This window comes from Callospermophilus lateralis, chromosome 11 (genome assembly GCF_048772815.1).
Source record: "Callospermophilus lateralis isolate mCalLat2 chromosome 11, mCalLat2.hap1, whole genome shotgun sequence".
Lineage (NCBI taxonomy): Eukaryota > Metazoa > Chordata > Mammalia > Rodentia > Sciuridae > Callospermophilus > Callospermophilus lateralis.
Window position 1 is genome coordinate 19,108,620 of NC_135315.1, and position 17,993 is coordinate 19,126,612.

The 17,993-nt window shown below is 41.2% G+C and overlaps 1 protein-coding gene across 3 annotated transcripts in view; it reads right to left on the reverse strand.

Moving 5' to 3' along the window:
• Positions 1-798: 798 nt before the first annotated feature.
• Positions 799-17,993, reverse strand: part of Dhx8 (DEAH-box helicase 8) — a 37,543-nt gene continuing 20,348 nt past the window's right edge. For 2 of the 3 annotated variants that reach the window (XM_076871588.1, XM_076871589.1), the window contains 7 exons: positions 14,987-15,127; positions 11,744-11,899; positions 8,905-9,042; positions 7,980-8,108; positions 7,603-7,799; positions 6,981-7,160; positions 2,548-3,621 (listed from right to left, as the gene is read on the reverse strand). In XM_076871588.1, the coding sequence (XP_076727703.1) occupies positions 3,402-3,621; positions 6,981-7,160; positions 7,603-7,799; positions 7,980-8,108; positions 8,905-9,042; positions 11,744-11,899; positions 14,987-15,127 (1,161 nt within the window). In that variant the 3' untranslated portion in view covers positions 2,548-3,401. Of the gene's footprint in view, positions 1,172-2,547; positions 3,622-6,980; positions 7,161-7,602; positions 7,800-7,979; positions 8,109-8,904; positions 9,043-11,743; positions 11,900-14,986; positions 15,128-17,993 lie in introns of those variants that run through there. The other variant, XM_076871590.1, reaches the window with a different exon arrangement.

A 17,993-nucleotide genomic window follows, 5' to 3' on the forward strand; every position in this document is an offset into this window, starting at 1 on the left:
ATTTCCTATGCTGATTTGGAAAAAAAGTAGTTCACTTCTGACTTTAGCTTTCCTCTGAAAAATGGGCTTCACAATACCTGCTTTTTCCTCTCCCAGAATTATTATTCAAGTACCCAGAAACAACTGATAAGACATACTTTGTAGTCTAGGTGGGGCCCCCTTGGCCACTGAAGCATGGTTCCTGCAACAGTATTTATGCCCCTGGGGAAGGGGCAGGTGGGATCCTGAACTGCAAGGCCTTCCCTCTGGGGATTTAGGCAAAGACAGATCTGCAGTTTCTGTGATCACAGTTGCTCCCATGACTGGATGTACCCCAAATTGTACGTCCTGCCTCAGCTCCAAATTGCTATTTTTGCTAGAATTGGATATAAGTGTTGTCTGGAAAATGAACCAAAGGAGAAAGGCACCTAGGCAAGTGAGTCCTGGGGGAGGCTAGAGCAGGCCAGTGAAGGAGGCTTATCTTCCAGGGACCGGGCAGTGGGAAACAGCAGATTCTCCTTGTCCAAATTTGGGAGAGACAAGAGTCCTGAGGGTGGGTAGAAAAGTAACACAGAAGCATGTGACTAAGGAGCTATGACAGGAGGAGTAGCTGAGATGCAGCAGGGTAGAATGGATGTTTCTAGAGCCAGCCCCTCTATCAAGAGCTTCCCAGGAAAGGGGTTGAGGTAAAACCAGGAGCCTCCTGTTCAGTCAGAACTGCAGCTATGCTGAGGTGGGGCCAGCCCAGCACTACTAATGCCTGTGCTGCTTATGCTGGCAGCTTCCAGCCCGCACAACCCAACAATGGAGTGCTAGCAGGAAGGGATGCCTCTCAACCACTACCACAAATAAAAAGCAGCATTTTTTCCTAGAAACACAAAACATCAATGTATTGAACAAGAAAATTAATTTTAAACCAGTTTAAAAATATACATTTAACCACATTAAAGCCAGGCTATCATGGTGGAAAGAAGGTATAAAAAATCAGGTAGAAACCCGGAGGGCTGGTGCACTTCAGAGGATTTAGATGAGAAGCAGTTTTTAGAGACAGGTCTCCACTGGCTGAGACATTTTGACTTCTGGACTGTTCATTAACAAGCTGCTCTTCAGAGCTTTGTTTAAATTCTTAAATGTGGAGGGGAACTGCTCCAATGAGATAGTGACAGCATCCACTGGGAGGAAATTCTTTGGGTTGCAGGAGGGACAGCCAAAATGTGCTCCAGACTGGATGAAGCAAACCCGGACCAGCAGCAGAGCTTACCTGCATCCCATCAGGACAGCCCCATATACTCAAACACAAGCTGAGACTCAGCACATGTGCAGGGCCAGGAAACTCTGAGCTAGGCTCCTGCTGAGTTGGGGTGAACTGCATACTTTAATGGCCAAGAAGATTCCAACTCTCTGCCTGAGACCCACATCCTCTCCTGGGCTGTCACTCAATCTTGGGAAATAATGGTTCAAGAAAGAGAAACAAGGATCCCATTGTGAGAGCAGTAGGCCAGCTCTACTTCTGAATCTAGACAGGAGTCCCCTTCACCCTTTGAGCAGCCTCAGCTCTGCTGTCAACATGGTTATTCTGATGGATAGTCAAAAGGTCAGACCCCTGCCTTACTGTGAAAGGAGAGAATTCTAGTTTAGAATTGATCAAAGTATACCCACACAGTTGGGCTCCTTCTTACAGAAGGTAGGATGACCAGCCCTGCCATCACTTACCCTTGGCCTATTAACCATCCCTTTTCAATCTCAGCTTAAAACCCAGACCTCTCCTTAGGCACCAATAATGTCAGTGCCAGTAGGCACCTGGGATGGGCAGAGCCACAAGGCCCAGGAGTTGCTCCAGAATGGGAGATCTAGGCTAGAATTAAGACTGGGGAACTAACAATGGGCCCTGCTTCCCTTTAGGTTACATCTCTTGTTTCCTGCACTGTCTCTCCCATGAGGCCTTACAGGGTGACACATCATGCCCTGTTCCTTGATTACTGGCCTGGCCTCACTAAGAAGCACACTCCAACAGAACTGGGAGGTGCTCACTCAGCTTAATGAAGGGGCAGGGATCTGCAGTCAGCACCCTCCCTGGCCTATATTCTTCTCCCTTGAAATCTCTGTGAACTGTGTCTTTAGAGTGGCTTCTTTGCTGCCCAGTGACAACACACATTCCTTTATATTCCAGAACGTCATATAGTCTCGTTCAGTGTTTGACATACAATTCTGCAGTTCTCGTATTGACCTATTTCGGAATTTACTAATACGGGGCTGTGGGAGACAGTGGGAGCAATGCCATGATACAGGATGTACCCAAGCTTCTCCACAAGCCCCACATCCTACCCCAGCAGGACCTGCCTGCTCCTCCTCCAGGTAAAAAGCATCCTGAATTGCTGTGAGGGGCTCTAGGAAGTGGCCATTTCCCAAAACCACTAAGAACAAGCCCTGAGCACAGATGCTGGGCTCAGAGAGGTGGTATCTGTTTTCTGCTTGGGACGGGGGAGGAGAGGCTATAATCATAAAATCCCTTTGTTAAAGACCATCAAGGACCTCAGGGCAAAAAATAAAAACAAAATAAAATACAAGTTGTGTCAGTACTTGGCATGTTTCAAAAGGAAATGGGACACACTGTGCATTGTTTGAGCATGGCAGGGGAGGGGGGAAAGGAGAGCCTTCTATGTTCAATATGTGGCATCTGTAACCACTCAGGCGCCAGATTCAAGTGCTTTGTGGAATGGATGCGGTTAATCACCAGGCCATCCACTGGCAAAGCTGGGCCAGGACCCATTCCGAAAAACAAGGCTGGAGGTCTGGGTTGTGCATTAGGTTCGAAAGAGACCCTGGGCTTTAATTCCAGGGTATTCTCCACCACGTACATCACAGATGCTAAATCTCCCTCACCCTGAACCCAGGCCAGTTTCTTAACCTTTCAGCTAAAAGAAACAATCACAGAAAACCTTATTTCCTTAAGAAAATAAATATTTCCAGAAGGTTAAGCCAGAGTACAGGAGCTGGGGAGGAGGCAGGCAGTGAGGTCGACACTGTAGATGAGCATTATGGCTCCCTCTTCTAGGGAGCATCAGCTGGGGCATCAGGGTCCTCTGTAGCTGTGGCATGTATCAGACATTCATTCACTCCCTTTTCCCATTTCAAGGCTGAACAACTTGTCCCTTTCTTGAAGATGATGCATTGTGTGCTATGCTGGGTATAAGCCCCTGACTCTCTGGCCCCAAGACTTGGGAGTGATGGGGGCTAGAGGATCCAGCCAACGCCAGACTTAAATCCTGGTTTCTATCTTACCACCAAGAAAGAAATGAAAGTCAAGTTTAGCAAATGCAGTCACAGGACAGCTGTACATTCAGGACCAGTTTTTCATCGGTAAGAGGAAGTTCAAGTCCTGGGCCACTGCTATAGAAGAGGCAAATAGACAAGCTTGCCTGTCAGCGCCGCCGGAAGGCCCGGGATATTCTCCAAGCATTGGGCTCCTCATAACGGTTGTACAATGGTTCAAGACGCTGTTGCTTCTTCTGCTTGCTTAGTTTGGTTGGGTCAGAGACCTTGAAGAAGGCTGGGGCAAACTCCACAAGCCACCGGGGATCAATAGTGGTGACCTCACGCATGTACTCTTTCGTGGTCAACACCAACTCATGGTACACCACCCTGCAGGCAACAGAGATAAAACTCAAGCCTAAGATCAAGCCTCCTTCAACAGCCAACCTGGTCAGCAGAGCTGGCATTTTGTCATGTTACCTTTCCTGCCTAACCCCTTAGAAGACTGCAGTCTGTTTATGACAACCACAACCCAATACTAGGAGCCTGGACTCCTCAAACACAAGTAAGATTACAGGATAATGTGTTATAGTTCTGGCTCTGGCCTGAACTAGTTAACCTCTCATGTCTCTTCTCTAGATCTGCTCTTGCTCTGGAAAATGGAAGGGTGGTTTTCCAGACTGTTTCCACAGAATTCTAGGGTCCTGAAGAGGCACCTCATAAACTACCATAAGGTTGTGAAAGGCCAAGCAGGCAAGGCTCCAACTCTTCTTTCTTCTACTGTGGTGGCACAGAATCACACCAATACCACATAGTATGTTTCTGCTTTTGTTTTTTATAATGGGAATTGAACCCAGGGGTGTTTTATTACTCAGCTACATACCTAGCACTTCTTATTTTTTGAGACAGGGTCTTGTAAGTTGCTGAGGACCTCACTAAATTGCTGAGGCTGGTCTTGAACTTGCAATCCTCCTGCCTCAGCTCCTGAGTTGCCGGGATTACAGACACGCAATACTGTACTGGGCAGCATAGTGGTTTAAAATTAGTTTTGTAATAAGAGTCAAATTTTAATGGCCATACTACCAAAAGCATTATATAGATTTAATGCAATTCCTATTAAAATCCCAATGACATTCTTGCTAGAAATAGAAAAAGCAATCATGAAATTTATTTGGAAAAAATAGGAGACCCAGAATAGCTAAAGCAATCCTTAGCAAGAAAAGTGAAGCAGGAGGCATCACAATACCAGACCTTAAACTATACTACAGAGCTATACCAATAAAAACAGCATGGTATTGGCACCAAAACAGACATGTAGACAAATGGTACAGAATAGAGGACACAGAGATAAACCCACATAAATACGGTTATCTCATACTAGACAAGGATGCCAAAAACATTCACTGGAGAAAAGATAGCCTATTCAGGGCTGGGGATGTGGCTCAAGCGGTAGCGCGCTCGCCTGGCATGCATGCGGCCCAGGTTCGATCCTCAGCACCACATACAAACAAAAGATGTTGTGTCCGCAGAAAACTAAAAAATAAATATTAAAAATTCTCTCTTTCTCTCTCTCTCACTCTCTCTTTAAAAAAAAAAAAGAAAAAGAAAAAGAAAAGATAGCCTATTCAAAAATGATACTGGCAAAACTGGAAACCCACATGTAGCAAAATGAAATTAAACCTCTATCTCTCACCCTGCACAAAAACCAACTTGAAGTGGATCAAAGATTTAGGCACTAGAACAGAGACCCTGCGCCTAATACAAGGAAAAATAGGCCCAAATCTGTACCACATCAGCCTAAGATCTGACTTCCTTTAACAAGACTCCTAAAGTCCAAGAAGTAAAATCAAGAATCAATAAATGGGATGCTTCTTCTCAGCAAAGGAAAAAATTAATAACATGAGGAGAGAGCCTACTGATTGGGAGAAAATCTTTCCCACATGCACTTCTGATGAAGCATTAATCTCTAGGATATATAAAGAACTCAAAAAACTTAACACCAAAAAAACAAATAACCCAATCAATAAATGGGCTAAGGAACCAAACAGACACTTCATAGAAGAAGAAATACAATCGATCAACAAATATATGAAAAAGTATTCAATATCTCTAGTAAATACAGAAATGCAAATCAAAAGTACTCTTAAGATTTCATCTCACTCCTGTCAGAATGGCAATCATCAAGGATACAGGCAACAATGAATTTTGGCAAGGATGTGGTAAAAAAAGGTACATTCATATATTGCTGGTGGGATTGCAAATTGGTGCAACCACTATGGAAAGCAGCATGGAGATTCCTCAGAACACTGGGAATGGAACCACCATTTGACCCAGCTATCCCGCTCCTTGGTTTATTCCCAAAGGACTTAAAATCAGCATACCAGTGACGCAACCACATCAATGTTTATACCTAGACTATGGAACCAACCCAGGTGTCCCTCAATAGATGAATGGATAAAGAAAATGTGGTATATATACTCAATGGAATATTACTCAGCTTTAAAGAAGAGTGAAATTATGGCATTTGCCAGTAAATGTTTGGAGTTGGAGAATACCATACTAAGTGAAATAAGCCAATCCCACAAAACCAAAGGCTAAATGTTTTCTGTAATATGCAGATGCTAAAGCACAATAAGGCGTAGGACACTAGGGAAGAATAGCATTACCTTAGATTAGGTAGAGGGAAGTGAAGAGAGGGGAGAGGAGGGGATATGGGGATAGGAAAGATAATAGAATGAAACAGACATCATTACATGTATATATATGACCAATACAATTCTACAACATGTACACTCAGAAAAATGAGAAATTATATCTCATCTATATGATATATCAAAGTACATAAATGCATTCTACTGTCATGTATAACTAATTAAAACAAATAAAAAACGTTTAAAAAAAAAGAGTCCAATTTTTTTTCTATTTTTTAGGTTTCGATGGACACATCTTTATTTTTTTATTTTTATGTGGTGCTGAGGATCGAACCCAGTGCCCTGCACATGCCAGGCAAGTGTGCTACCGCTTGAGCCACAGCCTCAGCCCCAAGAGTCCAATTTTTAAAGCTGGGCGCAGTGGCACATGTGGGTAATCCCAGCAACTCTGGAGACTGAGGCATGAAGATCTGCAAGTTCAAGTACAGCCTCAGAAAAATACTGAGAATCTCAGCAACTAAGCAAAACCTTGTATTAAAATAAAAAAATAAAAAAGGACTAGATATGTAGCTTGGTGGGAGAGCACCCTTGGGTTCAATAAAGAAAAGAAAGAAATAAGTACCTAAAGAAAAAGAAAGAAAAAGTCCAATTTTTAAAAAATACTATTTTTTAAAACCATCTCACTAAATGATTTCTAAGATGCTTCCTAGCTTTTACCCTATTTTATTTCTCTCAAAAGGGCTTGATATTGTACCTACTTGAGGCTTCTACAGCTCTAGAATATAAGGAAAATTAGAACAAGAAAGAGCTGGGTGGTGCACATCTATAAACCCAGAGGCTCAGGAGGCTAAGGCAGGAGGATAATAAGTTCAAAGCCAGTCTCAGCAGTGAGTCCCTAAGCAACTTATCAACACCCTAACTCTAAAATAAAATATAAATAAGGGCTGGGGATGTAGTTCGGTAGTTAAGTGCTCTTGAGTTCAATCTCCAGTACAAAAAAAAAAGGAAAGAGTTGGATGGTAAAGATACAAGCTCAAAGTGCCAGGAGATTTATAAGTTCTCTATGCCCGAAAGAGCCCCTAAAACCTGCCCACTTACCATTCCGGCTGTCTGTTGAAGAGAGCACTGGAAGGGTGGATGTAGACCACCTGCTGGTCAATCAGCGTCCGGTAACCCTCCTGTGGGTCTTTTTTGGCAGCATTACGGAAGAAACCACTGCAGATGGCCTTCTGCACTCGAACTGTGGATTTGCCACAGGAGACCACATCCAGTTTATGTCTATCAAGAGAATGAGTAAGGAGTGGATAAAGAAAGTACCCAATACCCCATGCTGGGATCCCAAATAGTCACCAGGACCTTCCTTCCTGCCCTAAGTATACTATAAGGGTAGCTCTAAGCAGCAGGCAAGATAGAGGCAACTAAAAGCTAAGATATTTCATTTAAGCAAGAATTCAAATTTGGACTAATAATGTTCCAGAAGATTGTAAACAAAGCATTTTTTAACAACTAATATATATTGTCTTCCTCTTATTAGAGTTTCTGATGGGTGCATCTTGCCTAGGGAGAAGTAGTATAAAAGGTGGAAATGCTGGAAGAAAAGGGTTCTGTGAGGACCAAGAGTACATGTTCTTATAACTTTATAGATACATTCAGAGATAAACAGACATGATACTCGTGGAGGTTCAACCCAAACAGAGAAGTCACCAGATTCCTGGCTTACCTATCCATTATGCCTAACATCTGTTTGCGAATGTCCTGGGCCCGGCGCAGGGAACGAGCCTGGATAAAGTTCTCATAGCACCAAGGGTTGGAGAATTTGTTGTTCTTCCAGGAGTTGTACACAGCCAACAGGGTAAGGTGGTCCCCTTCCGTCTGATGGAATTTGGCTTTCTTTTGATCTGCGAGGGCTTGCTTATCCTGCCAATGAGTGGGACAGAAGATCATCTCCATCTAATAGTTATTAACTGAGCATCCAGTAGTCCTAGGAACCCTACAAGGTCCTGTCAGAAGTGTCCCCATCAGCCATGATAGAGGCAACAGGCTGACTTCGCTGACTTCACCATACCCCTACATGAAACATGGGCTTTAACTCCTTACCTTGGGCCTGTAGAAGACGTTCTGCACAGACAGCATGGACACGATGGTCAGCATTTCCTCACTGCACCCCAGATGCACAGACATGATGAGCATTTTGCACAGCATTGGCTCCAAGGGGAATTCTGCCATCTAGAGGAAAAATAAGGAACTACAACTGCTTCCCTGTGGAGGACATGGACTGACCAGGATCATTGGTCAACTGGTCAGAGGGGGTAACAGATCACAGGAGACCTCCCTAAGCAGGATGACATGGGTGTTTGTCTCCATCAGAAAACCACTTTTTCCCTCTCAAATAAACCCCAATGGAATGCAGGTGACCAAGAACATAATTACTATTAGGGTAAAAAAGGAATATTGCAGACATCTTTTAAATTAAGACTAGTTTAAGTAATCATCCTGAGGTAAAATTAACTGTGAATAGAAGTCTCTTTTTCTATAAAGAAGAAAGTTTAAAGTAATAGTAGAAGTAGAAGTGTGGCACATGCCTGTAATCCCAGTGACTTGGGAGGCTGAGGAAGGAAGATCACAAGTTCAAGGCCAGCACAAAGAAATTCAGCAAGACCCTCGACAACTTAGTGAGACCCTGTCTTAAAATAAAAAATAAAAAGGGGATGTAGCTCGGTGATAAAGCAACCCTGGGTTTATCGCTAGGTGGAGAAAGTGGGAGTGACAGTGAAAAATTAAGGTTAAAATAAATAAATATCTAGAGGGCTGGGGATATAGCTCAGTTGGTAGAGTGCTTGCCTTGCATGCACAAGGCTATGGGTTCAATCCCCAGCACCACCACCAAAAAAAAAAACAAAAACCTAGAATCCTACTCAAAGCTTTTCCAGGACCTCAGTGCTTACTTTTGCAAAAACCAAAGATGGAAGACTGGCCAGGGAGCCTTCTCAAGAACACAGGAAGCTGTCTGTCCCCTACTTACCCTGCGGCCCAGGCGAGTGAGCAGGCCCTCATCATCCAAGGCCCCCAGGGTGTATAGCTGCTCCATGGCTGTAATCAAGGTTTCCATTGGTGGGGCATCCATGAAGTCAAATGACAGCAGGTCATTGATGCCCATGGCCTAGAACAGAAGAGAAACAAGTGATGGGAGGATCAGCTTTGACAGTCTTAATAGGAGGGAGGCTACTTGTCACTTTCTTTCCTATTTCTTCAAATGCCACCAGTTGAGAGTAACAATGAATTCAAGATAACCATACATAAAATTCAAAAACAAAAAGACAAAACAACCTAATTAAAAAGCAGACAAGGACTTAAACAAGCATTTCTCTAAAGAACATATACAAATGAAAAACAAGCACTAGTAATTAGGGAAATGCAAATCAAACCATAACAAGGGGCTGGGAAATGCAGCTCAATGACAAGAGCACTTGCCTAGCATATGTGAGGCTCTGGGTTTGATCCCCAGAAGTGCAAAAAACAAAAACAAACAAAAAGCTACAATAAGATACTACCCATACCCACTAGTATGGCTTTAATTAAAAGCAAAACAAAACACAAATAGAAAATAAGCGTTGGCAGAGATAGGAGAAATATGAAAACTTATTCCACTGCCATAGGAACATAATATGGTGCAGATGCCATGGAAAACAGTTTGATGAAACTTTAAAAAGTTAAACATAGGGTTAGGTATGTAGCTCAAATGGTAGCGCGCTTGCCTGGCATACACGAGGCACTGGGTTCGATCCTCAGCACCAGATAAAAAAATAAAATGGGAATATTGTGGCCACCTAAAACTAAAAAAAAAAAAAAAAGTTAAACATAAAGCGAGTGCAGAGGAGTACACCTGTCATCCCAGCAACTCAGGAGGCTGAGGCAGGAGTATCACGAGTTCAAAGCCAGCCTCAGCAGATTAGTGAGGCATTTAAAGAGACCCTGTCTCTAAATAAAATATTTTAAAAAGCAGGGGGGGGGGCAGGGATGTGGCACAGTAGTTAAGCACCCCTGGGTTCAATCCCCAGTACCAAAAACAAACAAAAAGTTAAACTACTATATGATCTATCAATTATATCTCTAGATATAAACCTAAAAAACTGAAAGCAGTGACTCAAATATTTGTATACTAATATTCATAGTGACAACACTTCAAAAGGTTACTATGGGGTTTGGGGTTTAGCTCAGTGGTAGAGTGCTTGCCTAGTAGGCATAAGGCCCTGGGTTCAACCCCCAGAATAAAAAAAAGGGTTAAAAAAAAAAAAAAAAAGGTGACAATGGCTCTAATTGTAGCTCAGGGGCAGAGTAAGTGCTTAGCATGTACAAAGCCCTGGGTTCATTACTCAACACTAAAACAAAACAAAAAAAATATTATATTAGTATATTTTATGTTATATGTATTTTATAATAACAATAAGATGTTATATCACTTTGCCTTGTCTCTGCATATATCATTTCTACTTTACATCTGTAAAGAACTTTGTACCATGTTGGGTAGTAGGAACTAAGATATGCTCCCTGGGCTGGGGATGTGGCTCAAGCGGTAGCGCGCTTGCCTGGCATGTGTGCGGCCCGGGTTCGATCCTCAGCACTACATACAAACAAAGATGTTGTGCCCGCCGAAAACTAAAAAATAAATATTAAAAAAAAAAATTCTCTCTAAAAAAAAAAAAAAAATATGCTCCCTGCTCTCGTAGAGTTCACAATGGGTGAGAATCACATTCACAAAACTACCTCACGGTGCAATCTACATATGTGCCTGGCACAGAAGTTGTTCAATACATTTGTTGGCTAATCTGATAAATAAAAGCAAGTGAGTGATGCACTATTCAATGTGTATAAAGGGTGATGTGGTAGGACTGAAGCTTTCTATTTCTTTCTCATAAAGTGATCATGATCATAAACACAGCAGGTGTTCAATAAATGCTTAATTGTGTGAATAATAACTATGAGAAATTATGTTAGCAATTATTAAGCACTGTGTTCCAAGTGTCTTTACCTGCAATATTCCACTAATCTTTACAACAGATAATATTAACAGCTCCCTGTTTGAGATAAGACCACAGAGCAGAGGGCACAGCAAATAAACTTGCCCAAGGTCACACAGCTTGGAGCAGAAGTCTGAGACACAGATGGCTCTCTGCTGGCACTCCAGAGACTGGAGCAGGTTTTTTCTGAAGCTGTTTTAGCCTCTCTTACAGGGAATGAATAATAAATGACAAGAGAGCACTCTGCACTAGTAAAGTGCCAGGGCTCCAGGGTAGCATTGGTGTCGGGGGAAATGCCATCAGCTGGGAAATTACTTTTGCAGCTACTCCTGCCAAAAGAGAAGGAAAGTCCTCCTGGGGACCAAGAGAGGAAGAGCGATGATTCAGAATGAAAACCAAGCCCCCAGAGGGCCAGTCTGAAATCTCTAATGATAGTTCCTTGCAAAGTTTTCAGATAAGGGTCCCCCCGCCCCTTGTAAAAGAAAAGAATCAGATTGGAACGCTAAAGTGGTTGAGGTTAAGTGTGTTTGTCCACAGTTTGCACAGATCATATTTTTCTAATTTCATTTTAGAAAATGTACCTAACTAAAACCTATTACAATCAAATATCCTGCTGGTTATTATGATGAGAAAAAAAAATGTGTATTCACAGTAGACGTACCAACTTTGCCCCTGACCTGCCACGGGGAAACTGTTATCACAGCCATTTGTATTTCACTCAAAGGAACAGGTTTCATGAGATCAGTCAAGTATTTAACAAGGTTCATAAAGCTGAGTTTCATTTATGAAGGCTACGGATAGGACTGTCCCACCAACCCTTTCCAATAAGACAGTGATTTTTACCTTGAGGGATAGTACTGTGCTTGCTAAGTTGGTTCTCTGGATTTCAGGCACATTAGTGGTCAGCATTTCATCTCGGTAGGCACGTTCCGTATATAGCCTATAACACTTCCCTGGGCCTGTTCTCCCAGCTCTGCCAGCTCGTTGTTTTGCCTGAGCCTAGGGGGCACATATAACAATAACATATTTGTTAAACACTACTTACCAACTTTACCCCGGAAATCTGATGGTGGGAGGCACTTGGCAACTGGCAAAATCAGAAATGGATTTATTTTTCACTTCCTTTAGTATCATTCCAAGACTATCAATGCTCTCTTACCCTCCCCTCTCTCTCCTTTTTAAAATATTTATTTTTTAGGTGTAGATGGACACTACACAATGCCTTTATTTTTATGTGGTGCTGAGGATCGAACCTGGGTCCTGCCCATGTTAGGCGAGTGCTCTACCGCTGAGCCACAATCCCAGCCCCCCAGCCCCTCTCTATACTTAGCACCTTAGGGGTTTGTTCAAGAGAGGCAAAGATGAGCAGAGTAAATGGAAGAAATAGAAGAAGCTAAAACAATGATAAAATACCATCTCCTCAGTTATGACCAAACATATAAGAAAATAAATAAAGTATGTTAATCATACCAATAATGACTCTTGCAGCCATTCAAAATCAGGTCTGCAATGTTCAATGATAGAAGGAAACAATAACTCACATTAAGTGAAAGAAGCAAGTTAGAAAACTCTGCAATACTAATTTTGTAGAAAGTCTTTTTTTTTAAAGGGGGGGGAGAGAGAGAGAGAGAATTTTAATATTTATTTTTTAGTTTTTGGCGGACACAACATCTTTGTTTGTATGTGGTGCTGAGGATCGAACCCGGGCCACACGCATGCCAGGCGAGCGCGCTACCGCTTGAGTCACATCCCCAGCCCCTGTAGAAAGTCTTTATGTGTACATATAAATTACTATATTGAAATGGCTGGGGAAAAAATACCCTAAGATATTAATAGTAGCTAACTATGAGGGTGGTGTGAAGATGAGTTCTATTTTCTTTAGACTTTACCAAATATAGAATGTGTATTCTGTTAATAATCAGTAAAATTAAATTCTAAAAAAATACACAAAGGGGCTGGAATTGTGGCTCAGAGGAAGAGCACTTGCCTCACATGCATGAGGCACTGAGTTCGATCCTCAGCACCACATAAAAATAGATTGTGTTCACCTGTAACTAAAAAATAAATGTTAAAAAAATACACAAAACCTCATACTTACTTAACTATTAGAACTGCAACCATGAGAAAAAAGAAACACAAAGAAGGCCATTTTCTTTTCTTTTTGGTATTGGGGATTTAATCCGGGGACACTAAGTTGCTGAGGCTAGTCTCAACCTTGCAATCCTCCTGTCTCAGCCTCCCAAGTAGGATTATAGGCATGCACCATAGCACCTGACTAAGAGGGCCATTTTCTGACAAAACCATTTGTTGTTACAAACAGTACCAGGATCTCCAGGCATGGTAGTGCATGCCCATAATCCCAGTGGCTCAGAAGACTAAGGCAGGAGGACTGCAAGTTCAAGGCCAGCCTCAGCAACTTAGCAAAGTCCTCGGCTAACAACCAACAATAAAAATTAATTAAAAAAAAAAACAAAGTCCTCGGCAACTTAGTGAGACCCTGTCTCAAAATAAAAAATAAAAAGGGTTGGAGATGTGGCTCAGTGGTTTAAGCACCCCTGGGTTCAATTCCCAGTACAAAAAAGAAAGAAAAGAAACGAAACAAACAGTACCAGGATTTACAAATTGTTACACCTGCTCCAAATATACAAATGGCCTAAGAAAGGTCAAAAAAATCCAAGCAGCAAAATCACACACAGTGGTGGGACTCCACAGCATTATAAAGATGTCACTCTCCAAATCAGGAAAGCATGTGTAACAATTTTTTTGGTCATTGTGAGGGTCACACAATGCCCTGAGAAGCTGTACAGAGCACATAAGCTCAAGCCAGACTGCTCAGCTTCAAATTCTGGCTCCACCAACTATGTGATATTAGGCAAGTCCCTTAACCCCCCTCTGTGCCCAATCGCCTTATCTATGAAATGAGGATTATGATATCTAAAACTGGGATAAGAATGCACCAAGTCAATGAATGTAAAAGTACCCACAGGGGTTGGGGATATAGCTCGGTGGCAGAATACATGTTTAGCTTGTACAAGGCCCTGGGTTTGCTCCCCAGTATTAGCAAAGAAAAAAAGTACCTAGAATAGTGTCAGATTTGATAAATGCCCTTTAAGCATTAACTATCACTGTTATTTAAGTCTCAAAATGAAGATAACCTTATGGGTTACAAAAGTAACACATGCCTATTATAAAATATTAAGACAATATATAAAGAAAAAATGCATACCACCTTATCAGCACAGAAACCAATAGCACCACCCTCCCCCCCCACCCCGCCCCCAAAAAAACTTAGCTAACATTTAGCTGACATGTACTCAGTCTCAGCCAGGCCTCACTCATATCCACTCTGTAGAAAAGCACACCATGTATTTTTAAACAAAAACTGGATTATACCATTCATGCTATTTTATAGCTTGCTTTTTTCAAATAATTTATCTCAGATGTTTATGTTATTAAATATAGATACACAGTAATGGTTAATGTCACATAACATTCTGTGGCACGGATATACCATATATTATTAAATCTTTCCCTTTTGGAGCTCATTTAGAAATTTTTCCAAATTTCCCCTAATAAAAAAAATATTTTAATTAAACATCCTTTTCCATTACCTTTGAATACGTATTTGGTCATTTTTAACTTTCCTGTATATTTCTAGAAGTGGAACAGTTAGGTTAAAGAGATGAACTTAAAAAACTGGATATTCTATTACCAAACTGCCTTCAAAAAAGTGATCAGGTAATTCATTTTAGAATGTAATTTAGGCAGGAAATGATTCCATAGTTACTAAAGAACTGTGTCTCACAAGTTATTACTATTTTACATATGTAAAGCTAAGTACAGGCCATTAAAAAATATGTTCTTTTCAACTAAATTGGGTAACAGGATATTAGAATTCAAACTTTCTTTGAAGTTCATGTTTCATAGGTTATTTTAATGTTGAAACACTAAAGATAATAAACATGAATCTTTCTCTTGTTCCACTGAGTTCATCTTTGAAAACAATTTTAAAATATGGAACCATAAAACATTTCAGAAAGGCCTTAGCCAGGATTTTTAAGAAAGCCACTAGTTAAGCCACCATACCTGAGAAATAGGTGTCACCACAAGTTGATCAATCCCTGTCTTGGAATTATAAACTTTCTGTTTCACAAATCCAGGGTCCACAACATAATAGATGCCATCAATAGTTAGTGATGTCTCTGCAATGTTGGTGGCAATCACGACCTGCAGGAGGGAGAGGCACAGCTGGAGTGAGCTAAGGTATGACAAGACTTCCAACCTCTGACATCTTCCCTAGGGAGTGTGCAGCTATCTCCTTTCAAGCAAGTTAAGATGACATTTAATCCAAGCTCAGCCTCCAATGGGCAGAGAGAAGGTTCCTTCACCTGGTAGGTTACATTGGAGAGGGGACGGTACCTGAGAGAAGTGGAATAGTGAAGAGCTAAGGCTGATGGAAGCCAATTTCATTTAGTGCAAATGGCTGCATATCTCACTGTCTAGATCCAATGTTGATTACTACAATTTTAATTTTCTAGCACCCTGGGAAAGCAGAAATTTCCTGGCATCACATGTGCCAGTGCAAAATGAGATTTTTCTTCCCCCCACCGAGACATCTGGACTACAAAATGGGCTGTATGTATATGTGGAACAAGAGGGAGATTGTTTATTTTTTTCCGATCATAAAATGAACCACGAGGCAACAAAGGAATTTCACGGTTTGTCTGTGTGCAGCAGTCTATGTTATCCAGAAGATTATTATTCTCAGCTTGGCTCTGCCACTGTTCTTCCACCCAGAGGTTCAGCTCATAAAATACAATTGCTTAGAAAAATCATTGCTAGGAGGCACCCAAATATCTCTCATCATTCCAGCATCTTACTGGCCGTAAAAGCCTTCTACCTGCCAGAGCTACAGAAGCCCTGTTTTAAAACAAGTTCAGGGGCTAAGGCTGTGGCTCAGTGGTAGCACACTTGCCTGGCATGTGTGAGGCACTGAGTTTGATTCTCAGCACCGCATATAAATAAATAAAAGAAAAATCTATCAACAACTAAAATAATATTAAAAAAATACAAGTCCAACCACCAGGAATAAAATAGAGGAAAAACTCACTATTCCCCCCCTCAAACCTGCTTCCCCTCCTGTGTTCATCTCCTCAGCACCATCTTCCATCCAGATGTCCAAGTAGGAAACCTGGGAGTCAGGCCTGACTTTTCCTTCACCTTCTCCCCTCCACCTCCCAGTACCCACCAGGTCTCATTTATTTGAACTCTTTAGTGTTATTCAAACTCATCTGTTTACCTCCTAGGTATATATTTAAGAGAAATGAAAACATATGTCCAAAAAAAACTTGTAAACAGATGATACATGCTTATAAGCTCAGCTACTCAGGAGGCTGAGGCTTGAGAATGGCCAGTTCAAGGCCAGCTTATGCAATAACAAGACACTGTTCAAAAAATAAAAGGACTGGGGACATAGTTCAAACATAGAGTGGTTGCTTGGCAAACGCAAGGTCCTGGGTTCAATTCCCCATACATACATACATACATACATACATACATACATAAAACTTGTAAACAAGTGTGTATAGCAGCATTATTCATGATAAGCCCCAAAGAACAAAGAGTCCAAATGTCTATCAACTGATGAATACTAAACAAAATGTAGTACATCAATACAATAGAACAGTATTCAGCAATAAAAAGAAATTTAGTGTTGACATGCTACAATGTGGATGCATCTTGGAAACATGCTAAGTGAAAGAAGCCAATTACTAAGGACCACATATCGTATGATTTCATTTATATGAAACGTAAAATGTAATAGAATAGGCAAATGTAAATGTATATGTATAGGCAGACATAAATGTACATGAAATGTAAATGCATAGAATAGGCAAATCCACAGAGATGGAAAGTTTACATTAGTGGTTCCCAAAAGCTAAGTAGAGGGGTGAATGGTGGGGAGGATGACTGCAAAACTGTACAATTTCTTTTTTGAGATGATGAAACTGTTCCTAAAATTTTGTGGTGATGGCTACACAATCCTATAAATATACCAAAAGAAACTGAACTGTTCTCTTGAGAAAAGTGAATTGTTTTATGATTTGAATGAATGTATCCTCCAAAGTTCATGTGCTGGAAACTTAATCCCCAATGTAATAGTATTGAGAGGTGGGACCTTTAGAAGGTGACTGGATCTGTCTGGAAGGCTCTGCCCTCAAGAACAGATTAATACCATTACCATGGGAGCAAGTTAGCCATCTCAGGATCGGGATTCTGATGAAAGGAGGAATTCAGCCCCTTCCCTGCTCATCTGTGTGTTTCCTACTTTCTTGTCCCTGTGCTCTCCACCATGGGATAACATAGCAAGAAGGTTATCTGCCAGATGTGGCCCTTGATCTTGGACTTCTTAACCTCCAGTACTATAAGAAATAATCTGTTCTTTATAAATTATCTAGTCTCAGGTATCTTGTTATAGCAGCACAAAACTGACGTAGGTATATAATTATATCATATTTCACTAAAACTGCTATTTTTTTTTAATCTTTTCCTGTTGTCTTACAAGCATAGTCATACACTTAGTTTCTGCTACTGGAACTACACAGCTTTGAACTGGCCCCTTCTGCTAGCCTCCACGCCATCACATGAGGTCTATCTCTCCAGAATGCAGGTCCCCCTGCCCTTTACCAGTTCTGCATGATTAGCTTAGATCCTTACTTCCTCTAAAAAGACAGGGTTGGATGCTACCATTCTGGGTATCTGAGCACTAGAACACTTTCACAATAATATGCTGAAGGCCTATTTACTGGTGGATGCCCCTCAGCAGATGGAGAGGCCTTTCCTTATACTGCTACCCAAATGTCTAGTTCACAGCCTGATAGATGTCAAAAAATATTTATCAAATTCGTTTGGGATGATGGATATGTTAATTACCCTGATTGGACCATTATATCTTGCATATTTATATCAAAATATCACACTGTATACAATTAATATGAATAATTACATGTTAATTAAAAAGAAAAAATTAGCAAATGAAGGCAGAAGAGTAGAAGTCATATATAAGACCCCTGTTCCTAGATAAACTGGCTGG